At 43.1% G+C, this 25,665-nt stretch overlaps 1 protein-coding gene and 1 long non-coding RNA gene across 5 annotated transcripts in view; one reads left to right on the top strand and one right to left on the bottom strand.

Moving 5' to 3' along the window:
- LOC309368475 overlaps positions 1-25,665 on the bottom strand; it is an 88,338-nt gene that overhangs the window by 15,302 nt on the left and 47,371 nt on the right. The window lies entirely within an intron of this gene.
- MORC1 (MORC family CW-type zinc finger 1) overlaps positions 1-25,665 on the top strand; it is a 49,920-nt gene that overhangs the window by 8,000 nt on the left and 16,255 nt on the right. For all 4 annotated transcript variants that reach the window (XM_081908404.1, XM_081908403.1, XM_081908402.1 and 1 more), the window contains 11 exons: positions 1,216-1,284; positions 8,453-8,540; positions 9,382-9,490; positions 9,793-9,952; positions 11,514-11,619; positions 13,324-13,449; positions 14,473-14,552; positions 19,214-19,287; positions 21,251-21,315; positions 22,651-22,794; positions 23,470-23,624. In XM_081908404.1, coding sequence (XP_081764530.1) covers positions 1,216-1,284; positions 8,453-8,540; positions 9,382-9,490; positions 9,793-9,952; positions 11,514-11,619; positions 13,324-13,449; positions 14,473-14,552; positions 19,214-19,287; positions 21,251-21,315; positions 22,651-22,794; positions 23,470-23,624 — 1,176 coding nt within the window. The remainder of the gene's footprint in view (positions 1-1,215; positions 1,285-8,452; positions 8,541-9,381; positions 9,491-9,792; positions 9,953-11,513; positions 11,620-13,323; positions 13,450-14,472; positions 14,553-19,213; positions 19,288-21,250; positions 21,316-22,650; positions 22,795-23,469; positions 23,625-25,665) is intronic.

Below are 25,665 nucleotides of genomic sequence, written 5' to 3' on the forward strand. Positions count from 1 at the left end.
CATAGCATTAAAGTTTGCACATTTGCTTCTGTGCCAAAATGTACTATTTGGCAGATTCTACATGTCTCTGACATGAATATAATTTTGACCTTTGGGGATGATTTTCCTACTGAGAAATATATGGGGGCAGGGATGTTTTTGTCTTGTACAACAGTTAACCAATTGACATAGTTAAAGGCCTAGTAGTGTGCACATAACTCTGCAAAGGAAACCCCTTTAAAAGAAATCAATCATGGCTCTGGCCTAATTCCATGCATGCTAATTAATACAAATCTTCCCATGGCCATTGGCTTCACTAATTGACATCATGGTCCACTGTCCATTAGCCCTATCTGAGGAAGTCCTTTTGCAGCCTGATCCCTTTGGAGCAAGTTAACTCGGAAATTTATCCTAGTTAGTTTAATGGGACTCGCTGCTTAGTAACGAGGCATGCCCAAGATTATAATTATGCACTGCAATTTTGAGGACACTAAAAGCCTTCCGAAGAAATCTTCGGGAGACCAGTCTGCTAAACTTGGTCCGTTTGTTTAGGGGCCTTGAAATGACACCACCAGCAGATGCGTTACTTGCAAACTTAGACCAAAAGCTGGGGGAGATGTTTGTACTTTAAGAATGTAAGAAAAACATGTTGGGTCAGGCCAATGGCTCATCTAGTCTAGCATCCTGTGAACTAGGGACTAGTCCAGACCTGTGGGAACTGGGCTTGAGCTCAACAGCACTCTTCCTCTCCTGCAGTTTCCGGCAGCTGATATTCAGAGGCACAGTCCCTCTGACAGGTGGAACAGCCATCATGACTAGTGGTTGCTGATGGCCTTGTCCTCTAATCCTCTTTTAAAGCCAACAAATATCCTTTCGACTGAGAAGGTGAAGCAATGGTTGGCCAACTTAGTGGGACTGGCAACGAAGTGTTGCAATGAAGAATGCCCCCTGTTCAAAGTTCCAGCCAGCTGGCCATGCTCCCTTCCAAGGAAATCATACAATTCTCCTCCCCACCCCCACTTTTTAACCACCTCTTCCCATCAACAGTGACTATTCCATGCCAACGGAGGACTTTCAGTCCTCATTGGGCAACTGTTTGTTTATTTTCTTCCCATTACGGGAATTTTCTTTTTTGACCTAATGGTTGTTTGTTCTTCTACAAACCTTCTTACCAATGTATGGTTTCCAAATATTTATTAAGAGCTGTTTCCTTTTTTCCCATACTTTGTTTTGCAGTGAATAATGAGGACCTGCAAGGAGGATTTATGCTGTGCCTTTTGGACAATGGATGTGGCATGACTCCTCGTGAGTTAATACTGCTGTATTCATTTAACTGAGTGTTTGAGTGCTAGGGCAGTGTCATTCCAGGGCTCAGGAGGCCCATATTCAAAGCCAAACACAGCCATGAAACTCACTGGGCCACACGTGCCCTCTTAGCCTACCTCACAGGATCGTTGTGAGGAGAAAACAGGGAAGAGCCCTGTATGCTGGCTTGCAGGAAGAGTAAAATATAAATGCAATAAACTCCAGTACTTGAACAATAGAATTGGAAGGGACCCCAAGGTGCATCTGGTCCAACTCCCTGTGATTCATATATGAAGACCCATACGTGTGAAGGAACTAAGCCATGCAACTAACCTTGAGTTCTGTCCTCAAATGTCCAGACATTGGCAATGGACCTGATATGTGCCATATCGGGTCTCCCGCTGGTGTTATATATACTGTTATTGGGTCAGAAATGTTTCATATAAGTTTATATTAGTTCCAAAGAACTGTTTTTATTGTATTTGTGTACAGGACAGCTCAAGAGAAACTACTAGCATTACTAGCACTGAGCCAGAAATTTCTCCTGTTTTTCCCCCCCAACCCTTCTCCATCAGTTAACTTGGAAAGGAATTGCCTTCAAAAATTATCCAAGCAGAGAATTTTGGTGAAATTCACATGAGTGGAGTGCAGGGTTTTTTACGCTTTCACCTTGCTTCTAAGGTGGCTAGGGGGTTGTTTGCGAGTACCCTTCCTTTCATTTTTCAGTTCTCACCAGTGGCCTGCACTCTATAGCCTTTCCGGGTGCTAGTGCTTTCATCAAAGCCAAGGGGAAGGTAGACATCATGAGACAACTCCTCTTGTGGTGAGGAGGTTTCAAGTCAGGAAGCAGGAGCAAGCTGAAAGAGCCGCATGGCACAGTTTGGTTAAGGCATCGCACGAGAAAGATACTACTTGCTTTTGGCGAACCATATCTGGTCTACTGGACCAGGAGCGTACTAATTCCATCTGTACAGTGGAACCAATGGAGTGGTTGCGCCATTTTCAATCTTTGTTCTATGACCAGGAAGCCCAACATTACAAACTATGCATTCAATTGGAGGACCTACCTCATTGGCCACCAGTAACTGCAAAGGAAGTTGAGAATTTAATCGCACAATTAAAGAACAACAAGGCCCCAGGGAATGATTACATCCCTGCCGAACTTCTGAAGTCCAACATTGGCTGGTGGGCCCCCCTGCTGGCGTCTTTATTTTCTTGGATCGACTCAACGGGTTTACTCCCAGATGGTTGGACTGAGGCAATAATTATCCCAATCTATAAAAAAGGACCCATGACAGACCCGGCGAGTTATAGACCAATCAGCCTTCTGCCTATACCCAGCAAACTATATGCCAAACATCTTTATATCAAGCTAACTAGCTGGCTGGAAACTGAAGCTATTCTAGCGGAAGAGCAAGCGGGTTTCAGGCAAGGCAGATCCACCATAGACCATTGCTTCACCCTAGCCTATTTAATTGACAAATATGCCAAAAAATCCCGTGGGGTGTTATATGCAGCCTTTATCGATCTAAAGGCTGCTTTCGATTCAATTCCACATGTAAGACTCTGGGATAAATTGAGCACATCAAGTATAGACAAAAGACTATTATTTCTGATCAGCTGTTTATATAAAGACACGGTGATGCATGTAAGAACTTCGTTAAATGGCCATCTTATAGGACCAGTTCCTGTCAGTAAGGGGGTCAAGCAAGGTTGCATCCTGGCCCCAGTTCTATTCAACATCTACATCAATGATATGGTTAACTGTTTGTCATCTCCAGACTTCCACGCCCCCAAACTGGCTGACAAATCAATATCAGTGCTTTTGTATGCTGATGATGCGATACTCCTATCTCGAACAAGAATAGGCTTAAATAGGCTCATAGGTGAATTTTCAGCATACTGTAGGAGAGAGCAACTTGCAATAAACTATCAGAAAACCAAAATTATGGTTTTTGCAAGGAAACACAGACAGTACAGCTGGAGGATGGATAACCAGACAATTGAACAGGTTAAAGCCTTCAAATATCTGGGTATCGTTTTCCAGTCGACCGGGTCCTGGGATGTCCATCAAAAATGTGCCAAAGAAAAAGCAGCTCAAAGTATCAAGATGCTGTCCCGCTTCTTTTACACGAAGGGGGGCAGATACATCCCAGCAGCCCTTGAAGTTTTTCAAGCAAAACCTCTGGCGCAGTTACTGTACGGGGCACAAATCTGGACGGGGAACCACTGCTCCAGTCTTGAAACTGTGCAGTCTAAATTTCTAAGGCAGATATTCGGCGTCCCCTCCTGTGTTCCAAACGCAGCATTACGACTCGAGGCCTGCCTTCCATCTGTGGAAACTCGGACCTGGCAGAGAACATTCAACTATTGGCTTCGTCTTAATCTGAATCCACCTGGTCTACTGCCTCTAGTAATGCAAGACCCTCACAAAAGCAAGTGGTTCAAAACTGTGCATCAAAAACTCCTTACATGCGGTCTGCATTCACAGTCCCTACTATCAATGGGCCTCATTAAAGCAAAGAGTCTAATAGGCCAGCGCCTGAAAGACATTGAACGACAAAACAACCTGATTATCTTAAAGAAACTGTGCCCATGGTATACCTACTTTCCCCCTTCTCATTTTGACTCTCCAGCTTCATATTTGTTTAAACTAACCATCCCAAAATACAGACGTGCCTTTACATTGGCTAGATGGGATGTTCTTCCCTCTGCTGTACTCGAAGGTCGTTACCAAAAGACTCCATTTGAAAAACGACTTTGCCCATGTGGAGATGGTAACACGGAAACAGTGTCCCACGTCCTTCTATCTTGCCCCCTTTACAAAGACCTAAGGAATGAGATTATTACTCCACTCATTCTCTCCAACCCCGGCCGTTCACCAGACATTACACTGTATTTTCTATTATCTGATACGGATAGTCAGATAACAGAGAAGGTCGCGAGGTACATCGAGAGAGCTGCGAAATTGAGGGCCACCATCTGAGTGACAGACTTGTTCATCTGACGGACCTCCTTTTGCTTGTTCTTTTCTTCCTTTTATCCCTATTTTCACTTTTAACTCTTGTATAGCTGTGGCCTGTTGGCTTTGCTAATAAAGTTTTGATTTGATTTGAAGCAGGAGCAGGGAGACTGTAGAGTGCTGGAGATCTGTTTACTGGATGATGAAGAAAACACCCACCACCCATAACCGCCTCACACTAATAAGATAAGCTCAACCACAGTTCTAAAGAAATCATCAAGTGCTTGGGAAGGAGGCAGGGAAATGGAATCCTCTTTTTTCAAGTGAAGAAAGTCTTGGAGAATCTGCAGGACAGATTTTGGCACGATCCTGAGGATGCGTTCACATGGGACTGGTTTGGCGCGGTTTAAATTGGAACCAGTAGCCTCGTGCCAGAACGTGTTTTTCAAATGTAGAAGGTCACAGGTTCAGTCCTCAGCATCACCAGGCAGGGTGGTGGAGGAGGCACTCAAAGTCTTTCTCAAAGCTTAGAGGCAAAGACACAAGGTTGGAGTGGAAGGCACTGAATTGGTCTGGGCTGTTAAACTCGGAGATGCAATCCTTATCCCTTCCGCCCCGTGTTGTTTTCCCAATCATCCAGTTGGGAAAGCTTGTCAAAACAAAGATATATTTCCTCCCCGGAAAGTACAGCTGGTAAGCACCTATTGTATCTTGACGTGGAGGCTGATCCCGAACACAGAGGCCTGCTCCTAGTGGCCTTCTGATACTTTGAGGATGTTACCTACGGGGACTATTAAGGGATAAGGCAGTCCTGTTCCTGAACTGTATAGGGCCTTGTACATTAGTACCGAAGCCTTGAACTTGGGCTGGGACCAGATTGGCAGCCGGTGCAAACCTGCTAGCAAGGTGTCATATGCTGGCAGTAGTCCCACAAGCAATGCAAAAAACCCCATTCACCTGCCCTAAATAACCACTCGTCTTGGCTTTTCACATCTGCTCCATGTGGAGATAGGTTTCCAAGTGGTGAAAGTCAATAAGCTCAATTCTCTTTTTGTTTGCCTGGTGGCTTCCTTTTGCCAGGAGTCAACTGTTTTCTCCCCCTCTGGTGTCGTTAAGTACAAACAGCTTAATCAGTAAGAAGGGATCATGGCTGCTTGGAGCTGGTGCCAAGGAGATAACACGAAGTCTGCCTCCTGCAGCTTAGGTTAACCAGTGCCTGAAATAGACTGTTCCCAGAACGTGTGTCTCAGGGGTTCTGAGAATCCCCTCTGTGCCAAATTAATTCTTTGAAACTTGGCGTGCAAACTTCCAGCGCGAAAGGAAGAAGGGCGACTTTGTACTTGCAGTGGCGAGCAGCAGGTGGGGCTGGTTTGTAGCGTAAAAAGCCTCTTGAAGCAGCTGCAAACAAGGGTGGAGGTTGGTATTTTTAGCTGCGTGAGGATGAGGAGACGGTGGTTCAGTTTTCAGGCTTTGACAAACAGGTGCTCCAAACTTGAGTGGAAAGCTTGAAGATTTTCTTTCCCTTTGATGGATGTGATGTTGCGTGCTGGTGTCTCCTTATTTATGCAGGCCACACTTAACAGGACTGAAAAACATCAGTCATAATAATAATAATATAATAATTTATTATTTATATCTCGCCCATCTGGCTGGGTTTCCCCAACCACTCTGGGCAGCTTCCAACCGAATACAGTACAGCGTCAGACATTAAAAACTTCCCCTAATAGGGCCGCCTTCAGTTGTCTTTTAAAAGTAAAATAGTTGTTTGTTGCCTTGACATCTGCTGGGAGGGCATTCCACAGGGCAGGCACCACTACTGAGAAGGCCCTCTTCCTGGTTCTCTGTAACCTCACTTCTCGCAGCGAGGGAAGCGCCAGAAGGTCCTCAGCACTGGACCTCAGTGTCCGGGCTGGATGATGGGGGTGGAGACACTCCTTCAGGTATACAGAACTGAGGCATCAGGGGGTTGTTTCTCTGTTCATCTTATTTCATTTATTATTTTCATTTACACCTTGCCTTTTCCCCTGAGAGGGACTCAGCTGTTCTATGTACAGCTAACATAGAAGCAGCTAAAAACATAGGGGGAAAGCCATCATTAAGTGGTAGGCAATTTAGTCTACTTTGGTTCCACCACAACCAGCAGCTTCTCCATCAATGCTGAGCTGGATAAGCATATTGGCAAAGCAGATACAGCAGTGACTTGCCTCTCCAAAAGGTATGGGGAAATGCAATGCTAACAAGATGAAGGTCTACCAGGCTTTTGTGTTGAGCATGCTGCATTATAGAAATGAGTTGTGGGCAACTTATAACCCTCAGCGCCTTCCACATGCTGTCAGGAAGATTTTGGGTATCACATGGCAGGACAGGGTTTCAAAGATGTGCTCTCCCAAGACCACATTCCCAGCATGTTCGCACTCCTGTCTCAACGACGTCTACACTGGCCTGGTCATGTCCACAGAATGGAAGATGGCAGGATCCCCAACATTTGTTCTCTTTATCTGGCAGTAGGAGAAGGAATATTAGTGCTGTGTACACACCATACGTTTAAAGCACATAGCTTCCCTCAAAGAATCCAGGAAACTGTTATTGACTCCCTACAGAACTACATTTCCCAGCACCCTTAAACACTATAGTTCCCAGTGTTTTTTGGCAGAAGGGAGGGGGAGTCCTTTGCTTTCATAGTATAGTGTGTACACAGCACAAGAGTTTTCTTGTCAAAACACCGTGGAGCATTTTACACAAAAGATGCTTAAACTACTTCTGAATTTCCCACTCTTATTTATCAGATCACCACTGGTCTGCAGGTTAACATTTTTTCACCCTTCAACATTTTTTCATCCTTCATCATTCTGAAGCCTGAGAGAAACCACCACAGAGAGAGGGAAGCTAGCTGCCCTGTGGCAAAAAAATGAAATTCAACCATAGAACAAAAATCACAGAGGATCAGCAGCAAATCTCACAGCAATCATAGTCAGATAGTGCACATTTTAAAACCACATCCGTCGGCAGGAATAGGAGAAGCCACATCCGTCAAGGCCCCCTCAGCTGAAACAGCTGTATATTATAGATCCAGGAACTATCAGTCAAATTTATAACAGCTATTTCCCACGCTGCATGCCATAGCAACCATTTTCACAAGTTCGAAGGGGGATAAAATGTATTCTTTACATCCGTCGAGAAAGGGACCACGTTCTCTCATCAAATTGTTACTGTAGTGCAAACTATGAGCATTCTTCAGTTAATAGCATAGCATATTCACACCTAAACCAGGCAGAGGGCCTTCTTGGTGGTAGCGCCCTCCCTGTGGAATGCCCTCCCATCAGATGTCAAGGAGATAAAGAACTGCATGGTTTTTAGAAGATGTCAGAAGGCAGCCCTGTATCGGGAAGTTTTTAACGTTTGACATTTGATGATGATTTTATATTCTGCCAGAAGCCGCCCAGAGTGGCTGGGGAAACCCAGCCAGATGGGTGAGGTATAAATAATAAGATTACTCCTATTACTACTGCTGCTACTGCTACTACTAAACCACAACACACAGTTCAGATGTTACGTTTATCCACTGACAGCTATGCCATCCCTCCTTCTCCAGCAAGCTTTCCCTTGGGAGGTGGAGGAAGCCGTGACTGACTATTGCTAACAGCAGAGACCTTGTGCTGGAGGTTTTGTTGTTCAGAAGTATTCTTTGAACCCTAGAATTGTAGAGTTGGAAGAGACCTCGAGGGCCATGTAACCCAACCCCCTGCAGTGCAGGCTTAGTATTGACACATACATTTATCAAATACATTGGTAGCGGTGAGCTATAAGAAACAAAACTAAGAGCATTGAGGTGGCAGGTTGTGGTTTTGAATCTCACCTCTGCAACCAGCTTGATAGGCAGCCTTACACAAGCTACAATCTGTCAGCCTCAGCTCACAGTGTGCAGTTCTGGGGGCAAAAATACCCAAAGCTTGTAAAGCGGGAGTGGTGGACCTGTAGCCCTCCAGAAGTTGCAGGATGGCACCTCCTCCCATTATCCCTGATGATAGGCCATGCTGGCTTGGGCTGACGGGACTCCAAAAACACTTGAAGGAACATGGGCTCCACATTTTTGCTGTGGAGAATAAAGCAAGCTAATAAATATGACGGACTTTGATCTGTAAATAACAATAACAGTGAATTCTAGTGAGGGCCCTAGAGGGAAACCTTCTTACAAATCTGTTGCAGGAAAAACTGTGGATCTTGTGCACTTCGGAAGATCCTCTAAGCGGGACAGGCCTGACATGATTGGATGCTATGGCAACGGGCTTAAATCGTAAGAGTTCTTTGTTCTTTGTTGGTTTTGTTTGTCAGACAGACACCCCTTTAATGGCAAGATTCAGAATTGTTAACTTTGTGCTGAATGAAAAACTGTTTCACGATCGTGACCATAAAGGTGATTTGGCTTGCATTATATATTTATGTATTGGGATTGAGGGAACCTTTTTATTTGTTCTTACAGTCTTGCATATTGGTTTTCATTAAAAAAAAAATGGCTTGATGTAAAGTGGTTTACATCAAGGGAAACATATGCATAAGAGTAGCAAAACAACCCCAACCCCAGTAATATTACTACTATGATTGAAATTGTATCCCGTCTTTCCACCAGATGGTGCTCAAGGTCAGCACTTTGCATTGTAACCGGAAGCAGACTGGTTGCCATTGTGTCTGCTGTAACAAAGGAGTCACATGGTCCCAATGACTGGCCCTCATCAATAATTTGTCTGCCACATTTACGTTTTATTGCAGTGTTTCCTAGACTTGGGTGTCCAGCTGTTTTCAGACTAATTCCCATCATCCCTGACCACTGGTCTTGCTAGCTAGGGATGATGGGAGTTGTAGTCCAAAAACGGCTGGAGACCCACGTTTGGGAAGCACTGTTTTATTAGATACCTTAAACTTATTAGAAGGGAATGGATTGTCAATGTATTTCCTAGTCCTCCATAGTGCAGACAGGAAGTAAAGAGAAACCTCAGGCTCGCTAGCTGATAGGAAATCCCTTTCTGCCTTCAGCACACCCACTTTGTCTATATTACTGCCTATATTGCCCTAAAGCTGTTAACATCCAGACAATGCAGCTATTACAAAAATTGTATTTTCCTGTATCTTTACTATAGAGGATCCATGCGCATAGGGAAAGACTTAATATTATTCACCAAGGAAGAGAATACAGTGACATGCCTCCTTTTGTCTCAGACGTTTTGTGAAACAGAAGGTCTCAGTGAGGTATGTCTGTCTTCATTCGTCCTTTAAATATTTGTATCCCGCTTTGTCGATGATGTCATCAGGACCGGAACTTCTGGGGTGGGACTTCCTGGAATGGAACATCATTAATAAAACTCAAAATGCTGCTGGTATTTGATATGGGGTGTGCTATTCATACTACTATCAGCACCATCATCTTTGGCACTGGGAGTTAGAAAGGGAGCAAACAGCACTGTCTCAAGTTACCTGTTCAGATGTGATAGGTGTGAGTGAAGGAGAATATCTCTGATTTGGGTCCACTCTCATTTTGTTTTCCTTTACAGGTTATAGTCCCAATTCTTTCATGGTCAAGTCATACAAGAGAGCCAATAATAGACAATCCAGAGACGTTTGCTATACAGTTGTCCATAATTTACAAATATTCACCTTTTAAGAATAATGCTGAACTGGTGAAGCAGTTTGATGCCATTTATGGAAAAACAGGTGACTTTATTATCCCTGAAAGTTCTAATTAACCAATGCATTATAATTAGCGTTTTGAGGACTAAACATGGGTGCCAGGGGTTTTGTTTTATTTTATGCTGGGTGCCCCCCTCCCCTGAATAATTTTGGATCTTTGTTCATCAGTTGGCTCCTCTCACATGAATGAGATACAAACAAATTATTCTTTACCACCTCCCCCCAGTAAAGGCAGCGTTCTCTTGACTCCATAAGAGCCCTCCTAGATCAGACAAAAGATCCATCTCATTCAGCATTTTGCTCCCTCAGTAGCTAAGCAAATGACTATGAGAATCTCACAATCAGGTCATGAAGGCAATGGCTCTCTCCAGTTCTTCCCAAGCCACTGGCATTCAGGGGCATGCCGTCTCTGATCTGATGATAGTACACAGCCACCACAAGTATTAGCCATTGATAGACTTGTCCATTTGGAGATCCCCCAAAGCGATTTACTCTCACCTAGACTTATGACAAAGTATTGTTGCGTGCCACCCCAATCTCTCAGTGCAAGATTTCAGGGGGTTCCAGGCACTTACCAAGGTTTGTGTTTCTTTTGGAAATGACTGTGGTCTCTTTAGGATATATGGTTTACTTACACATACAGTGGTTCCTTGGGTTAATTAAGAACTTAATTCGTTCTGGAGGTCCGTTCTTAACCTGAAACTGTTCTTAACCTGAGGTACCACTTTAGCTAATGGGGCCTCCCTCTGCCCGCTGTGCCGCCGACACTCGGTTTCTGTTCTCATCCCGAAGCAAAGTTCTTAACCCAAGGTGATATTTCTGGGTTAGCGGAGTCTATAACCTGAAGCGTCTGTAACCCAAGGTATCACTGTATATACAACCTGAGCCTGTGATGGAAGGGCTCACAGCATCAGCACCCTAGGAGGGTCTTTCCAGCAGAAATCAGGCACGGCGCTCTCTCCCTTTCTCTCTGCCTTTCCAGTCTGGAGCTTTGCTTCTATCTCACATAACTCAACTCCCTCTTGTCTTTCTGAGCAACAGGCAGATGAGGGAGAGGGGCCCATCCCTTTGTCACTCCCTTTGTTACCTTATACCTTGGGATAAATGTGCTTCAAGTTAAGTATTTTTGGGTTGCGCTTCGCAGCGACCCGGAAGTAACGGAGCGCGTTACTTCTGGGTTTTGCCACGCGCACATGCGCAGACGGTCAAAATGTGCGGAAGCGGCAAAACGCAACCCGCGCACACACGGACACGGATTGCGTTTGCTTCAGGATCCAAACGGGGCTCCGGAACAGATCCCGTTTGCATCCCTAGGTACCACTGTACTCCCATATTTAGCAGGCTATTACCAGGCTGACTTGGCTACTCTAGGCATTAGAAAGGTCTCTGCCTGCAACCTACTCCCCACCTCCCCAAACTCTTAACAGTATATTAATCTGGGGAGAGGGGGGAGTCCAATCTTGTGACTGGACCCCAGTTTGCTTAACTGCAATTATCCATTGTACTGTTGCTTCTCTTCTACTTTAATTGGCATAAGAATTGTAAAACTGATATTTCAGTAATAGATTTTAACCTTCACACATAGGAACCTTGCTGGTAATATACAATCTGAAACTCACTCTCAGTTTTGAGCCAGAACTTGATATCCTAACAGATGAGGAGGATATGTTGCTTTCTGCGGCACCTGAGAAGTAAGTTTCATGGTCATTTTCTGATTTTATGTTATACTTTAATGCTGTGGACATTTTTGTGAGTAGCTTAGAGACTCTTTACAGAGTAAGCAAACAATACGTTGAATGGACAAAGGGTATGTATAAAAATATATATTTGGAAGATGCTCCTTGCAAACAATCTGTTTTGCTTCGACACTAGAAATCACAGGATGTACTTACAATGTGTTGGTGAATGGAATTTAACACTTGCTTTAATTTTGTAACGGTGTACTTCGAATCCCAAATTCTTCCATGTATTCCCCAGGACAGGCAAATTCTAATGGATTAGGAGCAGAAAGAGAGAGAATAGCAGTGCAAACCTATCTCTGTGTTAAAGGTAAAGGGACCCCTGACCGTTAGATCCAGTCGCAGACGGCTCTGGGGTTGTGGCGCTCATCTCGCTTTATTGGCCGAGGGAGCCGGCGTACAGCTTCCAGGTCATGTGGCCAGCATGACTAAGGTGCTTCTGGCAAAGCAGAGCAGCGCACAAAAATGCCGTTTACCTTCCCGCCAGAGTGGTACCTATTTATCTACTTGCACTTTGACGTGCTTTCGAACTGCTAGGTTGGCAGGAGCAGGGACCGAACGACGGAGCTCACCCCGTCGCGGGGATTCGAACCGCCGACCTTGTGATAGGCAAGCCCTAGGCTCTGTGATTTAGACCACAGCGCCACCCGCGTCCCTCTGTGAACTTGGGAGCAAATCCCATTGTGTTCAGTGCAGCTTACAGCCAGGAAAGTGTGCATGGGATTGCATCCTAAAAGAAGCTTCAAACAATGGGTGTGATTCAGCTCACTGTTTGTATGCACAGAGAGCGGGGTGTTGATGCCTCTGTGCGTGCCAAGAAGGCCCAGTCAACTCGTGCTCCCTGGGTTCTCCAGTGGCTGGATGTAGGATGGGCAGTGTAACATTCTGTTTGACTTGATGCTCTCTCTCCCCGCCCACATTCCTCAACCTGGTATACATATTAAGGGACCGCAATCTTTATTGTACAAGCAATCCTTGATTTACACAGGGGTTACATTACAGATCCCTGCATGCACTCGCAGGACTCATGTAAAACATTCTGTCCTGCCCCCATTCCACCCTTTTAGTGACGTTTTCAGGTCATTTCTGGGTTCTGCACCATGCGTGTAATCACTCAACAATTGGATGTGCATAAATTGGTCATTGCCTGTATAACCCCTCCTTGGGAGCTGTGCTGGCGCGAAGATAGCACAAAGACATGGCTCTGTTTTTACCCAGGTGTAAGGACAGGCTTCCTATAGCAACACAGTGCAGGATTCAACATATCCACAAAGATCATGTGCTAATTCACAATAGTATTTGCCAAATTTTAATTATATCCTGCTCTTCCTTGAGAAATGCTAAAGCAGCTGACATGGGACTCCCGGCAAAGCAATGAGCAGACCTTTATCTCTAGTTGGGTCTATTTAACTCAGTATTTAAATTCTTCCCTAGAAGGTGGGTAGAATCGCCAGCATTAAAAGTTTTAGAAAGTTGGTTTAATTTCACACTGAAGAATTGTATTGCACCTTGAAAGGCTTCAAGAGCACTTAAGTGAGAACATGTTTTGAGTTTGTTTTTTGTTCAAGTGGATTATGTGCCCAATTTCCTCTATCCACCAGAGTTCTCCCTTTGTGAGCCTAAAATTATTCTGCCTTAAACACTTTTCTGTGTCAGCCTTCCAGAACGACAGTCGCTGAGAGCCTACACAGCTATATTGTACCTCGACCCACGAATGAAGATATTCATTCAAGCCAAGGAAGTAAAAACCAAGCGTTTGCCACATTGCTTTTACAGACCCAGGTGAGCCAGCTTTTCCTAAGACTGTTATAAAGCCAGATATTTAAATTTCCAAAGCAGTGTGCTTGAAAGCATTAGCTATTCTCTCTTTTTGGCCATGGAGAGAAATTGACTTTGATGGCCGAGCAATTTGTAATCTAAGCCAAGTTCAAATCACACTGGCAGGCTGGACTGCGGAAAAGGTAATCAGCTGTGACCAAACACTTTGACCCAGAACAAAGAACACTTTACATAAGATAATCACCGAACTGCGGGGAGGGGGGAGGTGTTTGTTTGTTTTTCTGTGGATGTTTTCACTTGAGTGAAAGTTGCTCAGGCAATTCTGTAAAGGTGCCACTAAATGATTATAGGCCACTTATAGAGGTCCTTTTTTAATGGACTCCTAATCTTATAATGTGTAATATGCATTTGAAGTATGGTTTAACAAGCTGAATGAATGTTCTGATACAAGTTCCAGCATTGATAGGATCTGATCCAGTTCTAGCTGCGCTGAGTGATAGAGGACCTATGAAGTGAGGAGGCAGGGATCTTAAATATACAGTTTAACAGTATGGTGGATGAGGCTTCATATTTGGCAAGTGTATATTCAGTTTTCAGATGACTGAATCTTCTGTGAATTGAAAGGACTTTGTGATGACAAACACACAAAGACCAAAGTAAATACCACCCCCAAAAAAATTTAAAATAAATTTACCAGATAAATTCTAACAGACAAACACCCATCCTTGGAATAAAAGGAAATCCAAATTATGCCTCTGTCACCATGTAGATCATGGTTCTGAATCCTATTTTGGTTGTGGATGGCACAACTGATTTTTTTGAGCATTTCATGCACTTTTGAGGCCTGTGCAAAGTCAGTTTACTGTAGGGCACAAGGATTGTGCATACCCTGTCCTCACTTGTGCATTCCCATCTGGAAAATGGAAATAATAGGGGTCAACTTCATTGTGTTATTATAACAATTTGTCTTTCATGTGGCATGTCAGATCACTTTTATCCATGACTCTGTTTTTCTTGTCTTCACAGGATGTATCCATACATATCATCTTCGTTCAAACACGTTGCTAGAAATGAACTGCAAAAGGCAGAAAAGGATGTGAAGGCTGGTAGGCATTGTCCCATAACCTTAATAGTTTTAATACTAAGTGCTCTCTAAGGGGTTGCTAGCATTGTTTGTAAAGGGATGCTTTTGCACGTCACTTCTAGTTTTGCTTCGCAGCAAATAATTTCCGGCATCTGTGGAGCAAATCTAGTTATGCATCTCTTTCCCATTGCGGGATGACTTTTGCCGTTGCACTTGGTGGACCACCAGTTGAATGATGTAGGTATCATATTTCGGATAGCCTGGGAGGGAAAACTGGGTTGTATCCAGTGCCCGTCATTCCATGCACACAACAGGCTTCCATTTTTGCAATTAAACTCATCCTCAAAATCTGCTCCAGAAAACCAAATTCTGATGGAATTAAGCACTTCTGGGATTTGTGTTCAGAGAACAGGGAGGAGATCACTTGGACTATAGAATGCTAAAGTAAGTGGAATGGGGAAGTTGAAGGGAGCATCAGATGTCACTCAGATGGTGGGATTTCTGTCATTTGGAAGAGGGTGGAGGATATAGGTGATGACTGCCTACCTGCCTGCATTCATCCTAGACTTTGAATTGGTTTTCATTGTTCCTCAGATAAAGAGACTATGGACTCAGCTATACAGCTGCAAATAAAACATTTAAAGTGTGTTTTAAGTGCAATATACAATGTGACACTAGATGGCAATTGTAATGGTTCTAGGGGTTGCTCGTACGTAAGTCGTCGCCACACCTGGCTGGGTTACCTGGGTGAACCCTTTCTGTCCGGGCAGCCACCCATCCGTGGCTGTCTCAATCGTTGGCAGAATCCGTCAGTAGGCGTTTCTTGAACTTCTTCCAGCAAAGAAGTTCTTTGACGCCTAGTCTCCTCCTACTCTCCCTGCGCGGAAGTCTTCTGCACAGGGTGGGTGTGGGCAGCGGAGGACCCATGCTCACCCTGCTGGTCTCCGGCGAGGAGTCATGGATTCCCCTCGCCGATCCCCCCATCTGCCCCCCTTCTTCACTGGTGCTACGCTGATTTCCTTCCCCAGCAGATGGGCTGCCTCTCTCCCTGCTGGGACCCTCTCCGGCATCCCTCTGGAGCCTTCCCTCCGCCTCTGGCTCCGATGGCAGTTCCCTGACAGCAATGGTGCAGTTTATGGAAAATTCAACATATTTTTAAAAAACGCTTTAAAAAAGCATTTTCAAAATGTTTTTATATGTGTGTAGATTCCACCTATGTCCCTGGTTATCATCAGTGAAGGTTTGAACATCTACCTGAAACCTGCACCTTCACTTTTAACTATTAATAACTTGTTCTGCCTCCACTGTCGGAGGCAGCATGCCTCTGAATGGGAGGGGTTTTCTAGGTAGCCCAACCCTCACCCTTGGAAGCCTTGCAAATGGCTGCAGGAGAGGGGCAATGAGCAACATCCCGGAAGGGGTGTTTCTAGGATGAAGGTGAAACTGTGAAGCTTCCTTGATTATTTTTGCTATTGGATGCTGCATTAAGTACAGTGGTACCTCGGGTTACATACGCTTCAGGTTACATACGCTTCAGGTTACAGACTCCGCTAACCCAGAAATAGTGCTTCAGGTTAAGAACTTTGCTTCAGGATGAGAACAGAAATCGTGTTCCGGCGGCAGCAGCAGGAGGCCCCATTAGCTAAAGTGGTGCTTCAGGTTAAGAACAGTTTCAGGTTAAGAATGGACCTCCGGAACGAATTAAGTACTTAACCTGAGGTCCCACTGTAATCATGTTATATTTATAGTATTGAAATGTGGCCCCTTTTGTATTTTACTATACTTGCTATGTTATGAAATAGTTACTATGTTATGGTTTTGCAGCGTTGCTGTGAAATTGCTTTTGTAGTGTTTGTTTGAAATGCCTTCCTGTTTTCTTTGCTGTTGAGCATGATTTTTATTTTTTTATTTTGGCGGGAAAGCAGCGTACCAATAAAATGAATGAATGACTGCCAGTCGCTGGGAACCACAGGAGAGGGGAGAGTGCTGTTGTGCTCAAGTCCTGTGTTGGGTTTCCCAATAAGCATCTGGATGACAACTTTGAGAACAGGATGCTGGGCTAGACAGGCTGTTGGCCTGATCCTGCATGTTCTTAAAACTGTGACACCACAGCAAGTGCCCAGTACAAATATGTTGAGGAAAATTGGTAGATAATTCCCTCATGCTACTGAAATGCAAAAGTGGCGGATTTAAGAATTGCCTTGAGTAAAGCTGCATGGAGTTGCATTTGAAAAATAGTAATGTCAGTAATGCCGAACATCAGACTCTACTATGAAGCAGCATGTATTAGCTGGATAAAGGAGTGGGCCACCCTTAGAAATACAGACCTTTTAGACTTGGAGGGCTTTAATATTAGATTCGGGTGGCACGCCTATCTCTGGCAAGAGAAAGGGGAGGTCCACAGAGGCTTCTCCAATCATATAATTAGAGGCCCATTACTAGAAGTGTGGAAAAGGTATAAAAAACTGATTGAAAAAGGTACCCCATGGTGGCTCTCCCCAACTGACATCATTAAGATTAAAAAAATTAACATGACTGATGAAAGATGTACGTATGAGGACCTTTTGGTAAAGACAGAAGAAGGATGGAAGTTGAAACCTTATGAGGAGCTGAAAGGAAAAATAAAAGAATGGCTTCACTTCCACCAGATCAACGCCCTTTGGGGCGAACATAAGAGAGTGGGGATGAGTGGGAAAAAATCTTGGTTTCAGGTGGAAATTTTGGAAAGTAATGATAAACTCCTCTCCAAAATATACAAACAATTATTGGAATGGGATACCAAAGAAGATACAGTGAAGGGAGCGATGGTAAAATGGGAGAAAGACCTTGGTTATAATATAGATTATGATAAATGGCAGACACTTTGGACGAAAAGTATAAAATTTACAGCATGTGTAGCCCTTCGTGAAAACTTAGAGAAAATGGTGTACCGTTGGTACCTGACTCCAGCAAAATTAGGAAAGATGTATAAAACTGTGGATAATATCTGCTGGAGATGCAGAGACAAGGTTGGGACCTTTTTCCACATTTGGTGGACCTGTGATGTAGTGAAGGAATTCTGGACTCAAATCTATGATGAAGTGAAAAAAATTTTGAAGTATAATTTTCCTAAGACTCCCGAGCTGTTTCTTTTAGGGATGTTCGGTAAAGAAATAAAGAAAATAGACCAAACCTTTGTCCAATATGCCATGGCTGCGGCGAGGACTCAAATTGCACAAAAATGGAAAACTCCTGACCTACCTACGGTCGGAGAGTGGCAAATGAGGCTATATCAATATAACGAACTAGCAAGATTAACACAAAAAATAAGACTAAATAACACAGTAAAACACAAAGATGAATGGAATAAGTTTTTAATTTATTTTGAGACTATCCAGGGAATAAAGAACTTATCAATAGACGATAACTAAAATCACCGAGATATAATGTTTTAGCAATACTGTAGAAATAATATGAGAATAGACAACTCCAAGACTGAGCTGGACGGAAGTTCTGTTATTTGTAATTGTATATGTCTTATTGGTTTTTTCTTTTTTTCTCTCTTTTCTCAATTCTTTTCTTTCTTGTCTTTCTTATTTCTGTTTTTTGTTTTTCTTGTAATACTTTTTGAGAATTATAATGTAAAATGTGAGAATTATAATGTAAAATGTGTATATTCTGTAAATAAATAAAATTATTTAAAAAAAAAGAAAGAAAAATAGTAATGTCATGAAAAGCAATGACAAACCTAGACAGCATCTTAAAAAGCAAAGACATCACCTTGCCAACAAAGGTCCATATAGTAAAAGCTATGGTTTTCCCAGTAGTGATGTATGGAAGTGAGAGCTGGACCATAAAGAAGGCTGATTGCCGAAGAATTGATGCTTTTGAATTATGGTGCTGGAGGAGACTCTTGAGAGTCCCATGGACTGCAAGAAGATCAAACCTATCCATTCTTAAGGAAATCAGCCCTTAGTGCTCACTGGAAGGACAGATCGTGAAGCTGAAGCTCCAATACTTTAGCCTCATGAGAAGAGAAGTCTCCCTGGAAAAGACCCTGATGTTGGGAAAGATGGAGGGCACAAGGAGAAGGGGACGACAGAGGACTAGATGGTTGAGCAGTGTTCTCGAAGCTACCAGCATGAGTTTGACCAAACTGCGGGAGGCAGTGGAAGACAGCGTACAGAAGAAGTGTACAGTCTCTGACACCTCTCCCTGCCCCCCTGCCCCACGCCACTTTTCAGTTGGGCCTAGATGCCTTCAGAAGTTGACCCCGTTCTACAGACAGAGTCAGCAAATTTATTATGGCACATATGCTAAGAAAGTTAAATTTATTACGGTGATATGCTAATAAAGTTAACAAATTTATTATGACATATATGCTTTTTGTCCGTTTATTCAGATGCATGAAGCATTATCTAGAGTTAAAGCATTTTATGTACAGATGGCTGGGGGGATGAGGGGAGGGGATTGTAAACAGGGAGGTCAGAAAGGAAATAAAGTGCTCTTTCCCAAATGTGCTTAGGTTAGAGGGGAAGACAAGTGTGTGCTCATTTGTACATCACCTGAGCTTGTTTAATGCCAAGGTGCCAAATGGAGTTAATATTTTTGACTTAATGGCATGTTGCATTTTTCCTGTGTGTGGCAGATTGGGTTAGTTTCTCTCCTCCGTGGTTTAACAGGTGCCTTTGCTTATACTTATAGCTGAAGATGCTGTGAAAGAAGCCAAGTGCACGTTACAGCAGTCACAGGACTCCCCCTTCCAGGATAAACTTGAGGTATAGTAACAAGGATAAAAATGTTTGAGATATTTAGGGTGTGCTGTTATTTCCTCCCCCACCCACCCAAAGCACACAGTCTTACCTGGGAAATCTCCAGGGGAATTGAATGAAAGCTGTGCAAGAACGTGAACACAACCAACTTTTAGGGGCAGACTTTGGTAACTATGGCCAAATCCAGGCTGGGAAAGTATATCTTCTGCCTCAGGGTTCCTGAGAATTAGGGGTTGGAGCAAGAAATGAAAGAAGCTGCAACAGCTAGGATCCTCGTAGCAAGAACCTGGCCAATCCAGAGTGTTCAAGCTTCCTACCTATCATAGGGGCTGATGTTGCAAAACCTTGTTCCTTTCTGGACCTGAAGAAGAGGACTCTTGATACACAGTCCATGATGTTACTTGAAGATCCACCTTACCCTATTTGTGCCACTTCAGTCTGCAGAATGGGCACTTGGACACGCACCCCAATGTTTGCACTTATAAGGAATCAATCTCTTAGTGTCACATCGTCTGCATTCTGGAACTTCCAGCCTGCGGACATCACTGTTCTGTTTTTGGTTCCTGCTAAAAAAACAAACCACATTTTTGTTTAGGCAAACCTAACCAGATATGTAGAGTTAATGCACATTTTAATATGTACATATGAGTTATAATGAATATTTTAAACTGCTGGTTTTATTTATATTTTGTGAATAACCTTACAAATGTTAAATAATTAATTTTTAAGGTTAATTTATTCTTAACCCTGACTTTTACTGATGCATTTTAATGCATAATTTATTTCATGTAAACCACTTCCAGGTTTTTTAAAATTAAGCAGAATCTCTAATACCAATCCACTGCATTTCACTGGCCTTGAGTAGGGTGATTTCCCAGTGAATTGTGTCCAAAGTCTGTGCTTAATTTCGCAAGCCGCTTTTATTGGCCCACAATTGCCAGTGTAGAGTGTCAACTTTTTCCACATTTGGCTGTGTTACTTGGATAGACTTAAAAGATAATTGCTCAGAAATATAGGCCATGCACGGTGTTAATGCTGGGCTTTTGAAAGTTTTGCCTAGCATGACCTTTAAACAGTGGGGAAGATTTTCCAATCCTGTTAATTGCCTATTTACTATTGCTGAGGACTCTTAAAGTCGTTATTAAGCTGCATTGGCTTCAGATTCAATTATTTCCTAAAGAGTGTTTAGAAGGCACTTTCCACTTCAGAAGACTTTCAATGTGATAATTATGTAGACTAATTGCACCTGCGCAAATTATCATTTATATTCATAGGAACGTTCACGATTATACTAATCCCCATTATACTGATTTACAAGCCTTCCACAACTATCACTATGATTAATGCTTTGAGTGCACCACCTAAATATTTGCATGGTGTGAAAAGTGTGCTAGGTGCTGTACATAAATAAACGTGACACAGTCCAAGACAAGGCAATTTAACTACTTACTTTTAAGCCCTGTTCAGATATCTGTTTCCACACAGTCTCCATAATTTAACTACAGAACTCGCTCCCACAGGAAGCAGTGGTAGGTGGCTTTAAAAGAGAATTAGACAAAATTCATGAAGGAGAAGGCTATTGATTTCTACTAACCTTATGACCCACCAGAGGTATGCACCCCCCTTGCAAGAACCTGAGAGAATGTTGTGGCGCTTGACAGAAAATAAGGTTGTCAAACCCCAAAGGAACGTGATGGAGTCGTAATCCAGGAGTTTCCAATAAACAAGTGTAACACAGAAAAGAATGCTTATTTGTAGGATAAAGTGTGGTGTTGAGAGCCAGACTAGGATCTGGAAGATCAGGATTAAGCAAGGGGGGGAACCATGTACACCCCCTTGAGTTCCTATGCAAAAAGGGTGAGATGTAAATGAAACAGATAAATAATCTCTGGGAGACTCCTGGAATGCAATATGTGCTCAGAGTAACTTATTCCACTGCTCTTTCCTTTCTGGTGATGGGGGTGCTCAGCTCGCATTAATGGACGCAGTGGAAAATGAAAAGAAAATGAGGGAAACATTGAAAGACAAGCAGAGGCAAGTTAAATGAGACTGTGGTTTACTTTTGGTGAAATGGTCATGCGATAGAGGAAAGGGAAACGAGTGCAAAAGAAAAAGAAAAAGCCCTGCCTGCCTAAAATGACCCATCATAGTTGAAGCATGGGCACCTGTGGGTGCTAGATATTCCTGGCATTATGTTTTCTGTTCTGTAGGCATTGAAACATTTCTGATGTAGTTCAAACTTTACCTTGTAAAGAAAAAAGGGCAGCCTCTTTCTAACACTGAAAGCCACTGTTCAATATGGCTCCTATGAAGAATGGACTAACAGTCAGTGCTGGATCACTTGGGAAAACGTTTTTCAGCAAACTACGGTGACAGGTGAAGGGTTTCCCTTTGCCCACGTGGTTTGAAATCGAACCACACAGGCAAAGGGACGTGGCTTTGAGGTGCTGGTGATCAGGGAGTTGCAACTTTGCTTGCACCAGACCTGGTGTCATGTATGATGTCGGATGTATGTCGGGTGGGTGTGGCTTGGACAAAACTGCTCTACATGCCAGATGGAGAGGCTTCCCAGGCCTAACTACGCCCAGAAGCTGGAGCATCCTCACTGCTGTTGCAAAGAAAAGGGGAAAACAAAGGACCCTTGTATATTTCAAGAAGTATCACACCATTTGAAGCAGCTGTGGCTTTCCCCAAAGACTGCTGAGAACTGTAGTTTGTTACAATTGCTGTTAGTTGTTAGGAAGCCTCTGTTTCCTTCCCAGAGCTACCATTCCCAGAGTTCTATGGGAAGAGGGATTGATGTTAAATGATTCTGAGAATCGTATCTCTGTGAGGGGAACAATTCTCAGCACCCTTAACAAACTACAGGTCTCAGGATTCGTTGAGGGAAGCCATGACAGTTTAAAGTGGTATGATACTGCTTTAAACATATAGTGCAGATGGGGCCATCGTCTCAGTAGTGTGGTTTGTAGTTCTAATTGGAACACCAACCTAGTGCAATTAAAACTTCTCCTGCATTTGAGGCAATTTGCGAAATCATTGTGGAGTCATACAGTGAAACCTATCCATGCCTACTTCAGAATAATTAACTATGAGTTCAGTGGTGCTTGCTGAAGGCTCAGTAGAAATGTTGAAAATTGCTCATGAGCCATACTTCTAAAACATAGAATGAATATCTGTTTAATAATGGTGCATGGGTTAAACCTTTTTGCCACAGAGCAAAATCAGATTCTTTCCTAATTTATCGCATCGAATTGGGTTAAATCCATAGTTACGTACGCAATTTACTTGTGGAAGTCAGTAGCCTTCAAGATGAAGTTAAGTGCAATGGGAAAATCTTTTATAAAGTCTTGTTTGTTTACTGTTTAGAAATCTGAAACAACCCAAAAAGCTCTTCTTAACATTTGGAGTCAACATTCTGAACAGAAGTCAATATGGCATGCTTATCTACAGCAATAAACGCTTGATCAAGATGTTTGAGAAAGTTGGACCACAGAAGAATAGAGGATCTTAGTAAGTTTTCTTCATTTTTCAGTGTTTTAGGGCCACCTTTCAGGGTTACTTGAAAATGCATTTCTGCTACATGCCGATGGGCTTGCTCCTTAAAGATAGAAATATTCTCTGTGTCATTTTGAGTATTATTTCAAAGGTTAATGGGTGACTTTGGGATAGTTACTGTCTCCCAGACCAGCCTCCTGCACAGAGCTGTTGCAAGGATGAAATCAAGGTGGAGAGAAAACCATATTCTCTGTGAGTCCTTGGAGGGAAAGTGGTCCTGAGTTAAATCCATCATTTGAAGTTGGTGTTAGCATAAGGAGGAAATCCTCTTCGTTGGTTGGCAGTGATTTATAGTAACTTTAAGACTGTGACGTGAAAGGGTTGTCACACATTGGGTGAGCAACCAGTTGAAAACATAATATGAGCCCTGTGAGCTTCATGGCTGAGCAGGGATTTGAACCTTAGTTTCCCAGGTCCTAGTCCAAATTTCTAACCACTACACCACACTGGCAGTTTGGACGCACTATGATTCCAAATTAATTTTTCTAAATCCTAAATATTATAAGATTTTACCAATTGAACTTCAGCCACTGTATATTAATTTTTTTAAAAGCTCAGTTTGTGGTGAAGCTACATCTAAAATCAGGCCTTGCCCACTGTATAATCTAAGGTATGTTTTTGCTATTGCAGTTTTGGTTCCGGAGCAGTAGGGATCGTGGATGTGCCGTGCGAAATCATGGAGCCAACGCACAACAAGCAGGCCTTTGCAAACGCTAGGGAATATAACCGCTTGTTGAAGGCAATGGAAAACTGTCTTGTTCAGTATTGGAAAGACATAGGATTGAGTAAGTAGTGGGCCCCATGTGCAATGCCTTGCAGTAGTCTAAGCAGGAGGGTACCAAAGCATACAACTAAGCAGCCCCATGGTGTCTCCATAAAATCCAGCCCTAGATGTGTTGCTCTGTGCACTGAATAATTCACAGCATGGAGCCTCCAGTTCATGACAGACCCTCCTTAATGGGGTGCGTGGTGACAGTTTTGAAAACAAGAGGGTCTTCGTGATGAGCTTCTCAAACAGCGCAACAAAGTCATCCCTGTCTAGTTTAAACGGTCCCCGCACATCTGATTTGCCATATAGGGCAAAAGTTTTAAATAAATAAATAGCGGCTCTTTTAATTCTTTAAAAGGTCTTTCAGGGGCTACCTGAACAGTAATTGAGCTGCTAATGTATGAGTTTCAAGCATTAGGAGCCTTTGGGCAGTTAGAATTCCGGCCTTAAAAGTGCATTATGTGAACAACTACCCTTAATGTATCAGAGTGGCTGAGTGACTAAGCTTCTGACTCATCCTTACACCAGTTCAGCCCTTTCCCTGCACCAAGATACACAAAAGTTTGCTCTACTCGTAATAGATAAGGGGAACCATTTATCTGCTAGGCGCTCTGATTCCATGCCAGCTGCTGCCAGTAATGTAATAATGCTACAGAGTCAGAAGGCTTGGGGGGCCATGGAAGCATCACACCAGGGCCATATAAGGGGTGGCCATGGCATGGTTCCTTCCGTGTGGTTTTCTTCTTCTTTTATTTCTAATACATTCTGCATTTTAAGGAGAATGGTGTGGAATGGAGCAATGTCCCTCCTCTCAAAATGTGAGAATTAGATACTAGGGTCAGTTTCAGGTTTTTGTGGGCTTTGAGTGACAAGACGATCTGTGGGTTCCTTTTCTAAGTACACTGCTGGCTTCATGTTTCATCCCAACCTCTTTTCAGCCCATTCTTTCTCAGATAAGCAGACTCATTCCTTCATTACCTTGCCCAAAGGTGCATTTGAAAAAAAAGGAAGAACACACCAAGAGGATACAAAATGTGCATCTACTATGACTTTGATTACATGGTAGAGTCCATGCAAAAAGGAAAAACGCATGCAGCGATCCTTGCAAAATTTATATCAACACCCATTTAGATTTTAGGTTCACGAAAACACACACCAATTGACTCAACATGCATAGTAATCGGTTGAAAGGCATGTCATAGGGTAGCCAAAACAGTGGTGAAGGACAGAATGGTCAGTTTATGCTTTAAAATGGTCAACAGCTAATCCTGGGTAGTTCAGAATGTTAAGTATTAAATTCAGAACAGACCAGGAGATGCAGGAAGTTCAGGATCTAATGGAGAGGAATGCAGCCATTTTAGGATCCCAGTGGAGGGATAACAATTTTAATATAATGGCAAGAGAACCAAAACATCTTGGGGCCAGGCCTGGCTTGAGCACTGCTAATGAGCCTCTCCAAACAGAAGAAACAAGGCATGGCAGCAAGGGGCGAATAGAAAGGAGATGGGAAACTGCAAGATATTTCTCGCTAATAAAATCTGACAAGCAATTGCTGTTCACCTAGCAGAGAGGCTAGAAGAACAGGCAAACACGTTTGTGCATTCTTTTTGCAAAATCAGATCTGTGTGCATATGCAAATGCTTTTGAGAACCTGCATTTTGGAATCTAAATGCCGTTGCTCTGATGCCCATTTAAAAATCTGGTTTTAATCATTAATATTTATGTGAATTCTGAATGTTTTAAATAATGTACCAAAGCTGCTGCTTTTCCCTCCTTCCCCATCTTTGACTTTGCCTTCCAAATAGTTTGGATACTTTTCCTTGCTTAACTACAAAAGATCAGATGCACGCTCTCCAATAGCTGAGTGCCAGTAGCAATTATAGTCTCTCTCCCCCTCCCTGTGTGTGCTCTTGCTTTTATATATAAGAAAAATGCACAGGTAGTTGTGCAGCCTTAGGCAGGCAGCCAAAACAGAAGACGTGAAGCCTCTGGTAGATGAAATTCAGATTAGCGGGTCACAAAGTGTGTAGGACTATGATAAATGAAAGGCTAATGCT

The sequence above is a fragment of the Podarcis melisellensis genome (assembly GCF_964234715.1).
Source record: "Podarcis melisellensis genome assembly, chromosome: 4".
Classification (NCBI taxonomy): Eukaryota; Metazoa; Chordata; class Lepidosauria; order Squamata; family Lacertidae; genus Podarcis; species Podarcis melisellensis.